Below are 11,646 nucleotides of genomic sequence, written 5' to 3'. Positions count from 1 at the left end.
TTTAAAAACCCTTCTTGATGCAAAAACGAAAATATAACCAAGTTTTCCTTATTTTTCATGCAAAACACAATAAAATAAATACTATGGTGTGATAGATGTTTGAAGGAAAGAATATGACGTGTCTTTGCATAATTTACGCACGAAAAACCGTTGGCGATTGAAGAACAAGGGTTCAAGGGTGTAATGGGGTGGTTTAGTATATTATATACTAATTAAATCACTAACAAGGCTTAGGCCCACTAAGGAGGGTAATTAAGCCCATTAGTGCTAAATTAGAATATTAAAAAAAAATTGGTAAAATAAGTTTGTGAATTTATTAGCCGGACTGCCCACAAGTTCGTATTTTTGTTGAAAAATCAAGACCGATAAAAATTACTTCCCGACGTATAAAATCACCTCAAAACCCATTATTTTTAAAAATAAGAAAAAGCATCACCCATATTTTAAATAATTAAAAACAACTATTTAATAAAAATATTTTACAATTTTCAGCCCTCGGTTTCCGTTCCTCGATCGCAACTCGAATCACCCAAAAATTACATTTTAATGCAACCATGTAGAAAAATATAATTTAAACATGCAAATATGCACAACATAATTAATTCATGCAATTAAAATATTTAATTAAAATACAAGAAAATTTAATAATTGCATGTATGTGGTTTGCGTAGACCTTTAAATTTTCGGGGCATTACAATCCTCCCCCCTTAAATTGAATTTTGTCCTCGAAATTCGCTTATCCTTAATAACCCAAAGTTTAGACTTAGTTCTAGTATCCCGAAAATCCACGCTTCCGCTGTGCTACTATGATAAAACTTAAATTCTAGAATGTCCTTACGTCTGTTTGATCTCAATTAAATTTTCTTTCTAAATCCTTATTTTGCAATTCGCAACTTAAAAAGACCCATAACGACTTAGTGTTGTTACTATTATAACATCGAATTTCAATTTTTATTACAATTCCCAATATAAAAATGTGGATGGCCACGCGTATCGTATATTATTTTCCTTATTTTATACCCAAAATATTCATCACTTATCAAATTTCAATCTTAAAATACCAAACGCATCCGCTAACGCTTAGACTTTTCAAGCCTAATATTGTTTCATCCTTAAAACTCCTTGATTTAAATTCCTTATAACGTTATAACCCAAGATATTTGAAGGTTCTAAATATCTTAAAGTCTAAATCATCGAAAATTCTTATCATTTAACCCATTCAATTCTCACTTATTATTAAACTAGTCCCCAAAATTCCTTAATATTTACAAAATTAATTCTTAGTTTCCTCAAAAATCATCCTAATTGGTCCTTACTTTCAAAAATCCTATGATTAACCCATAAATTCTTGGCATTCTTAATTCCCTTCTACGGGTTTCCCATAACATAATTTCGATAATTTTAAAATTATTTACCCAAAAATCAAATCTCCTAAACAATCTCACCTTTCCATCAAAACTTAAATCCCAATTTATACATTTTCTTACTTCTCATGATCATCACAGTCTTCGAATCATTATTCCTTACGTGTAATTCCCATAATTACCTCAACTAGTAACCACAAATCATAAATATATTCTTAAAAAATCTACGTGTCCCAAAAGTATCCATAATATTCACAACCAAAAATTAGAACGTCAATACTAAAACCCAAAAATCATCATAGTCCAATTCCACCTATGTTTGAGGAGACGAGGGGTGGAGACCAATGAGCCGGCTTGGACTGAGCAGGAGGCTAAACCCGAGGATCGCCTATGTTTTTAAGAAATTATACAATGTTTTAAATACTCTGATTTCACGTTATTGTTTACGATATTTAAACAAGTGTTTTTAGCAAACTTTATTTGTGATCTTTTCGTTGCAAATATTTTGAATGGTCAGTTTATTGTTATCACAATTTGAAGTATTCTATTTAATTAAGAAAATTTTTATTTTTTCGCAAATTTTAAAGTAGTTTAAAAGTGCAGTACGTTACACGCCGCATTATAAAGTCGCCCCTTCTCTTCTTTCTCTCACTCTTCGCACACAAATAAACACTCCCCTTCGATTTTCTCTGTACAAATTTGTCCCTCACCATCTATCTCTCCCTCTCGATTTGTGGGTACTCGATTTCCTACGTTCCCTGCCATTCAAGCACGCCGGTGACTCCGCTCCCCTTTCAGAATTTGCAAGGCACCTGTCGTGGTTAGTTCATCTCACCCACCTCCGCATTCAACCATGGCTCCCAAGAAATCTAAGGTTACACATGCCTCTTCGTCCGATAATAGAGGTAAATTTGTGAATGAGGAAGCCCAAATTCGATATGAACACGCCAAAGTATATAGGCGCCCCTTCCGGAGCAGGGGTTTGATTTCTCCATTTACCCGGAGACTATTTGGAAGACTTCGAGTTGTTTTTTGGAAAAATATTTGTTGTTTAGGCCCGTGATGTGGTATGATTTTATTTCCAAGTAGTTGATGCTGGTGTCCACACCAGTGACGTTCAGAAATACCGAGCCACGATGGTCTACGCACTAATGGTGGGTGTTTCGATTAATGTGGACCGACTGATCTTCTCTCAAATCCAGCAGTCCATTCACAGCTCCAGCATTGCCCTATTCTTCCCCACTATTATTACAGAGCTGTGTGTGTGAGCCGGGGTCATAATCAATGTGGATGACGAATGATTGCAACCGATGAAGCCCTTTGACAACTCGTGGATGAAAACAAAACGGGGAAAGCGTGCTCTCGACTTCCCAAAGGTGGCCGAGGATGAAGCCGCAGCTAACTGACCACTGCAACCTTCACAACCCCGACGGCGGGAAATTATTGACAAAGTTGACGAATTGTGTGCTTTTGCGGTTCATCAATATCAGTACAACACCGTCAACAGTGCTTCCGTATCATCGATGGAGTCTCTGGTGCACGGTATGGCCTCGCACATGGGTCTCGACACCTCACCCTATCCACCACCTCCGACATACCCGAATTCATTCCCATTCCGCTATGCTTACCCTCAACCGGACGATCAGGAGCCTGGAGTTGTGCCACCCGAGGATGAGCAGTGATCAGAGGAATCTTCGTGTTTCCATTTTCTTTTCATTCGTTTTATCTATTTCATTTCAGTTGTATTATGTTTAGCATCCATTTTAGTTACTCTGTTCATTTGTCTACTTGTTTAGTAGTTTTATGCACAAGGGACATTGCACGATTTTGTTTGGGGGAGGGTGTTTAGTTTTGTTACTTTGTGTTTAGGTTGTTTGTTTAGTTTGTGTTTTTCATATTTCATTTGTCTCGTGTTATTTGTGTTGTCATTTGAGAAGTGGTCTATAGTTGATGCTAGATTGGTATGTGATAGCCAATGATGACGGTGAATGGGCCACACATATGCATATCCATTTTTGTCGCCGCACTAATTTAGAACACCCGATTGGTTGACACATTAAAATCTTAATTGGATATTGAAATTTTTGGCATAAATGTTGGCAACTGACATAGTGAACTTGGAAATTGTTTGTGGGGAATTTGAGATATACTAGGTGACTTGAACTTGAACATGTTCCTTGACAAAACACTGCACAGCAGGACGAGGATGAGTTAGGCACATTTCTGCTAGACCAATGCATTGGACTGAGTTATCGATAATAATTGTGTTGCGATACCTGTACCCGTATATTTAGCCTTGTCTAACCTTATTTATGCACCCTTGAGATTGGACCGAAGCCACACGCCCATATCTCTTGTTTTTATCTGAGAGAGGACATAAAAATAAGAAAAGCATGCTGCACAAAAAAAAGAGATGTAGGGTGTGGGGGAGCCAAATAAATCAATGAAATTCTATTCCTAGACTAAAAAAATGGAGATGTATGGAGTTGAAGAAAATCAGATGAAAAATCTGAATGTGCACAAATGATACACCAATGTACTTCCCTCGTTTCCCGTTTCAGCCTAGTCGAGGTACCCATATCCTGTGATGATTTATGCCTGATGAGTCCTAACTATATGTGCTGTGAATCGGTAACTAGTGAAAAGGGATGTGAGAGAGGGATTGTGTACACTGACGTGTTGATTTGAAGTCTCTTACAGTGTTGAAAAATCTACTGTGGAAATGCATGATGCTTGAGCCAAAATTGCACGCACACACGTTTTTAAATCCATGAAAGATTGTAGTGCTGAAACTTCGTGGTGAAATGCGGAACTAGTGTCTTGCGTTAATGGATAAAATATGCGTTGATATTCGTTGAGGCAGACTAAAACCATGAATGCACCGACATGTTACTTCTTGTGTTGTTGTGTCCTGCAACCTATTTTTCTCGAGGACGAGCAAAAGGTTAGTATGAGGGGTTGATAGAGGTCATATTTACCTATATTAATGCATCGTGTGAGTCTTAGTTTGCATTGTTTTGGTTGCATGAAGTATGAATTTTGTTCATTTCATCTTAAGTTATTGAATATGATCACCTCTCACTGAGTTGTATGAATGTGAAAGAAAAACGTCGGAAAAAGAGAAAATTCAATCGGAAATGAAGCTGAGGACATACCACTTGGCGCTGGGAGGTAATTCTTGACCGCTCCAGCGCATGCAGAAGCCAAGGAAGGAGTTGGGTAGAAGACGTCGCGCTAGGGTGGTAATTCTTGACCGCCCCAGCACGAGCACAACAAAAATAGGATGTCCAGACAAAACACCTCGCACTAGGGAGATATTTCTTGACCGCCCCAGCACGAGAGGATGAAGAAATTACAAAAGACCTCGCGCTCGGGTGGTAATCTTGACTGCTCCAACACGAGTAAACAAGGAAATTTTCCTTACTGGCTTGTATTCAATTTGGAAGGTGGCTGCAAAAGGAACCCTAGGGACGAAAATTCAGAGGCTTTTCATCAGCCACAAAGTTGGGAAGAAAAATAAGGTTTGGAGAAAGCTTGTAATTGAAGATTTCAAGATTTTCGGGCAACATTCTTCCGTATTCGTCGCGTCTATTATTTATAGTTTAATTTCTCTTGTTTAAATATTGTTTTGCTTAGTTTGATCATGAATTCGAGTAGGTAATTTTCATTATTTGTTGGGATTTAAGGGGATCCTACCTTGAAACCAAATTTAGTTAATTAATCTATCGACTTTTGATTTATTCTTGATTAGGCTATTATTTTCATTGAGTTGTTGAAGCGTAGCTAACTTTAATAATGATTTCTTATTACGAGTGAGTTCGAGATAATAGTCTGTGATAGGAACGAGTAACATAATCTGTGGATTTACAATTTCCATAGAAATATGAAGTCGGATACACGTCGATAATCATAGTTCAGTAGGTCGAAAGCTAGGGGATTTCATAGAACGACATGAAATTCACCGTTGATAAATAATTAAAGAGATTTAATTACTTCACTGCTTTGAATTAGTTTAGCATAACTCGAGAGGACATGTTCAATTGAATAGAGAATCCCGTCGAAAGCATAGATTTTTGTCGAGCAATTAAGTAAATTAGCGAGGGGTACGTGAACCGAGATTCCCAACAAATTCATTTATCATTGAATCTTTAATCAATCATTTTAGCTTATTTTTTTCATCATTTAATTCGTGAATCATTTTATTGAGTTTTTATTTAATCCTCATAGTAGTAAACAATCATCTGAATTATCGTTGCTAAAGGTTTAATAACTGAGAATAACATTTGCGAAATACAGTCTCTACATGAACGATACTCGTACTTTCGTACGCTATTATTACTTGACATCGTTCACTTGCGATTATTTCGAGCTTGAATATTATTAATTTTTACTAAGGATATTATAGTGCAAATGTTGCTCAATCAGAATCTGTGTACCTCTTTCAAAATCAATAAATTATTATTGATGGTTATGTACGAATCTGTATATTATTATATCTACGATCAATTTTGTTACCTATCATCAGTTCAAAAAATCTAATTTTTGTCAAACACCGAAAAGGGAGAAATTGTTGGAATATTATAAGTTTCACAGTTTGACAAGATAATCTGTAAGAGAACTGAATAACCAAACTGATCGGAAAAATCGAGTAATCGTAATTAAAGACTTTGTTTGAACTGAACTGAAAAAACCTTTATCAATTGAAGTATTCATAACTGACATCAGTTAGAACTAATAATGTCCAGCTGAACATATCGGTTGATCAGCTGGTCACGTCATCAGTTGAAGTATCAGCAGACTGACTGACAGATCGTACCGAAGCAGAACAGATGAATCATAATAGAATAGTCTGAATACCTCGTACTGATGTTAGATAAAGTAACTAGACGACAATTCAACGGATATTAGTCATTTAATGCATTCAGTATTACCGTTGGGATTGAAGACTATATATAGCTGATCGAATCAGTTGGTGAAACACACGAAAGAACAAGCTACAATCTTAAATCAGTTGCGATACATTTCTCGAGTATTTTCTCATATTACATATCGCACACTCAGCTCTAAATTCATTGTATTTATTCGTAACATTCAGACTACCAGTTAGAGCTATTCAGTTAACTACTGTAAAATTGTTGATAAACTAAGAGTTTCAGTTAACAGTGTGTAAGACAAACTGAAGTGGATTATTACAATCTGTTGTGATATATCAAAGTCTTTTAGTAAAAACATATCCTAGTGATAGAAGGGAAGGCATATGAGCATTTGAAGTCTCAACATCTGTAAAATTTGAGTGTTCATTTCAGTTATACTATCAGTTTTACATTATATCATTCTTTAGTATTCCATCTATATTTCAGTCTATTTCTACACTATTATCAGTTGACTGATTTATATCGAAAAACAAGATTTCAGGCTCAGTTACTCAAAGAACTTATTTATATTTAAAAAGAGAACAAAAATCCAGAGTGTTATTCAACTCTCTTCTAAATATTCCAACTACCTTAACCAATCCTATCAGATAAAATCTAATATAAAACTGATTTTCATAAAAAAAATTAGATTGTACGAAAACACTAATTTATTTGGTTTGATTTTTTTTTTCTTTATAAAAAAATAACCAAAACCAAACTGAATAACCAAAAAAAATAATAAAATATGAGAGTTAATTATATTATTTTGATGCTGTCATATCGCATATTATATTGTTGAAACCAATTAGTTTATACGTATATAGACAAATATTATGTGATAGCTCTGGAATGTTATTTTGATTTTGATATATTAGTTCAGACATTTCTAGGCAATATACCATACCAGTCAAGGCATCGATTAGCTCGTGTATGAAATAATGAATTATACATAATATAAAGATGATAAATCAATATATTTAGATAAGACAATGTTGCATTATACTAATCTTTTGTAAAATTGGATTCAAACATTTTAAAATGAAGATGAATAATCAATCAAAGTCTAATCATCCGCGCTAAGAGGTGTCTTAGTTTACAATCTATCATATCCCAAAGGAACAGTGATTCAGAACAAATTCCACAAAAAACAGGTGCATGTCACTTTGAAAGACCAACATTACAGTCTTTTTGATAATTAGATACACCATGATAAAACTGAACTGCTCAGCTTAAACTTCTGCTATACATTGTGCCAAATCGTCACACTGATGGAATGTTAATTATACATGCCATATAGATTTGAAACATAGACTATGTATTTAATTGTACGTAGAGATAACAACTTTTTAAGCTAAGCAACTTGCATCTTGAGATCCATACCATGGAGGGACTTGACAGTTTCATCTCCTTCTGCCGGTAAGTCATCTAAACTTTGAATCGGTTGCTTTAGGCACCGTGTGAATTGAGTGAACAAAGGAAAATGCTGAGGAGAAAAGAAATAAGCTCCCATTCTTTGATATGTGAACAAGTCCGTTGCTACATTTTCGTCTAACAGAACCTTCTTGATCTGTTCAAAACCTGAAGAATCACCCAAAGCTGATGAGTTTTGGCCAGATATTTTGACTCCATGATCTCTGCAAGAAGATGTTATTTGCTTGAGTAACATTTCTGGGCTCGAGAGAGATGCAGCTGACTGGTGGTCGTCTGATAGGTCCATTCCAGGGAGTATCATTTTGCATGAATTTCTTGAGAAGATTTCAGCAATGGCATTGTAACCACCTCTGTTATCAGTGTTGTAGAATCCAGCTGCTAGCTCAGAAGGGTGGGATCGGGATCTATACCAGGAATGGGTTAGAGGAACTTTACCAGAAATTGTAATCGGCATGTCTTTGAAGGTTGATGCAGCGAGCGACAAGATTCGATCTCCATGAGATACCAAAAGGTTCGAGTACCAACAGAGAAAAAAATCACCATACAGGCTCTCCCAAGATCCACCATTCTCCATGAAGAAACCTCTAGAAATTGGATTATGGTCATCGTAGCTGGGAGAATCATGGGGACCCCCGAGTCCCCATAGAGGGTTTCCATGCATTTCGGCATGGTGCTTAAGATCGCTAAGCATAAATTTGTCATAACACTGGAATTCTCCAGCTCCATTGCTATTGACTGAATGGTGGTGAGATGGGTATCGAAGCTCACCTTCTGGTCCAAGACCAATTGATATAGCCTATAGCGCAAACACATCGATAAAAAAACAAAACTCAGCATCTCATGTTACAAGCTAGACAAAAAAACGGCCATTTTCTGCTACTCTACCAATATAAATGATCTTACCGTGATTGTAGAACCCAAGAAACCTGAGAATGTGGATTTGAAATTATTGCAAAACGCTTTATATACTTCAACTGGAGTCTTTCCATCTAAAACAGGAAGATCGTCCACAGCTAACGACAGACAATTTTTGTATTGCAGGCCTGAGCGATCTGTGAAATAGATACCCGGTTCAGATTCACCGACTCGAGAAACCCATGCTGGAAGTTGGATTTTGTGTTCTTCTGATGAATGGAAACAGAGAGACACGTGAAGTTTAAGACCCAATTTTTGAACCATTTCCACAACAGCGAGGTAGCTTGTCCATTGATACTTTCCCATGGCTTCCTTCTCAGCTACACCCCAGTAAACTGGGAGTTCCACACCATCAATGCCCAATAATTTCAAAGCTTTCAGCCCAGTCGCGATTGCTCGTGTATGGCTTATCGTGTTGCAGTTAGAGACAGTATCAAGTGGCAGTCCGACGTACAATTTCAGACCATCAACCTGCAAGGATCCAGAAAAAAATTGCTTATTCAGACTTTCTACGATCACGGAACAATAAGCTAATGCAGGATATAAGCATCGCTATTTTATGAAGTAAACAACAAATGGAAAAGGATCACCCTGAAATAGAATCAATATGTGATTATAAACAATGTTAATGTATTTTGAGTCCATTTCAAAATTTTCTTTTGCACATATTTGATGTCACATCCCTTGATGCTTTGACTAATTTTTTGTCGCGTCTCTGCTATAATGACTTGATACTCGCACTTTACAACTCTCTTCTCTATACCTTTACATCTATACCATAATAAACTAGAGTGCGTTCATCGTCCCTTTCGGTATATCCGTCTCAATTTTAAAAAATATCCCTCCTTTCTATAATCTTTATTTATCAACTTATCATGTCATCAACATTTAGAATAGTTCTCAATTTTTAGAAATATCCCTCTTTTCTATAATCTTTAGTTATCGACTTATCATGCCATCAACATTTAGAATAGTTATTTTCTTCAAACAAAGATACAAAATATCCTAAATTCTATAATGTAAAGTCATTTAACATTGATGTGCCCACATATCGCATATGTACAAAGTGTATGGATGCCAATATTTGTAGAAGACCTGCTTTGATTTTGGGTATAAATGTTGTCAAACAGAGCATATTCAAGATTTCGATTTTACAAGTACATATATATACACAAAATATTTTTTGAGAAATGGAAATTATTAGCAAAAACAGACACGGTTCTTACCTAAAGTCTAAAGCAACATGCTCATAAAAATTCAAAATCCGGGATGAACCCATGAGCCTAGCCTCCCAGTGATCAGAAACATACTAATTACAAAGAAATCAAAGCTGTTCTCTCAGAAAAACAAATATTATACCGCCTTCTAGACAATTTGAACCATTCAAAAGGATAATGAAAATAATAACAAATATTTAGTCTAAAAAAACATAAGCAACAGCATCAATATGTTCCCAAAATGTTATATTAGCATGATGGAACAAAATATACGGATGCATCAGAGGAAGCTTACAGGAACTGTTCTTGAAATATTTGAAGCTTTATCGGGAACAACCGAAACCCCATTTTCAGAAGTGGCAGAGGCTCTGAGAGTGAAACCAAAGACAGATTTTGAAGGCCAAACCAAGCTACGACCAAAATTACACCCCTTTGAGTAATTATGACTGTTCTTCAAATTACACTCCCTAGCATTCAAATTCTTGCTAAAACTAAAGAACCCGACATCATTATTTCTTCCGAGATTCACCTGCAAACTTCCCATCACTGAAACCTCCATATTTAGGAATCAAGATTGCTAATAAGACAAAGATTTGGCTCAGCAAGCAAAAAGATTGAATCTTTTTCGCTATTATGTTCAAGAAAATGGATGAAGACTTGTACAGAGTATTGGATTTCTTCAGGTTAATGGGTTTTGATTCAAGTGGAGGAGGAGAAAAAGGGTTCACTGATTTGTGTGAAATTTATGGGGTATATAGGCAACATCGTAGTGGATAAGGAGGAAACGTGGATTTAATATTAATATTTTATAGAAAAAGTGCAGCGGAGAAAGTTTTTATGACACGTGTCAATTTGTGGTGGGATAAAACCTATCAACACGTAGACGATAATTTTTTATCTGCATTTATAGATATTTACATACAATAAATATTTAATTTTTCCATTAAGTATATCATCAAGCTTTTAAATTTTTCCCCCTTTTTAGGTGTGATACATTGGGAAAACTATATTTTTTTAGGCAAAAACTTGTGTCAGATGGTCTCACGGGTCGTATTTTGTGAGACGGATTTTTATTTGGATAATCAATGAAAAAGTATTACTTTTTATGCTAAGAGTATTACTTTTTATTGTGAATATGGGTAGGGTTGACCCGTCTCACAGATTAGTATCCGTAAGACGGTCTCACATGAGACCTACTCATTTTTTTATCATAAAATTTGCATGTTAATCTTATTTGGTTTTGAAATCGATAAATTATCTTAGTTGGGTAATTTATATTTTTTTTCAATTTTATTTATTTTTTATCAAAGTATTGACTTGACATCAGACACATTAATAATATATTTTTCCACGTCAACTACTTTCGATGACACATTATCATTTTCTATATCACGTCAATAGTTCAATGAAAAACGATAAAAATTAAAAAAATTAATGAACTGAAAGAATGTAAATCTCCCATCTCTTTCATCGATTATAATTACAATAATAATAATAATAATAATAATAATAATAATATATATATATATATATATATATATATATATATATATATATGTGTGTGTGTGTGTGTTTTATGAAAATTTGGCTAAAAAAAATTTTCCTGGTGAAAAAGAAAATACTTTGAACTTGGATCACAAGATTTTTTTGTTGATAACAGAAGTTTAGTTAAATAATTGTGAGTATGATTAAGTGAAACGTGGCAGAAGCCAGGACTGATTGATTTGCACGGATTCCCCCAATCATTGAGCAGATTCTTTGACAATATGATTCATTTCCACCATGGAAACGTTGTTACCGAAAGTT

The 11,646-nt window shown here is 35.2% G+C and overlaps 1 protein-coding gene across 1 annotated transcript; it reads right to left on the bottom strand.

The window, feature by feature from the left end:
- Window positions 1-7,399: 7,399 nt before the first annotated feature.
- Window positions 7,400-10,586, bottom strand: LOC140833880 (inactive beta-amylase 9-like). The gene is made up of 3 exons (XM_073198361.1): window positions 10,136-10,586; window positions 8,612-9,094; window positions 7,400-8,504 (listed from the first exon to the last, which is right to left on the bottom strand). Exons 1-3 carry the CDS (start codon window positions 10,397-10,399, stop codon window positions 7,629-7,631), a joined length of 1,623 nt encoding a protein of 540 aa, XP_073054462.1. The 5' UTR covers window positions 10,400-10,586; the 3' UTR covers window positions 7,400-7,628.
- Between the last annotated feature and the right edge of the window lie 1,060 nt (window positions 10,587-11,646).

The sequence above is a fragment of the Primulina eburnea genome, chromosome 6 (assembly GCF_022965805.1).
Source record: "Primulina eburnea isolate SZY01 chromosome 6, ASM2296580v1, whole genome shotgun sequence".
NCBI classification, from domain to species: Eukaryota; Viridiplantae; Streptophyta; class Magnoliopsida; order Lamiales; family Gesneriaceae; genus Primulina; species Primulina eburnea.
This window is presented reverse-complemented; position numbering and strand designations above follow the sequence as displayed.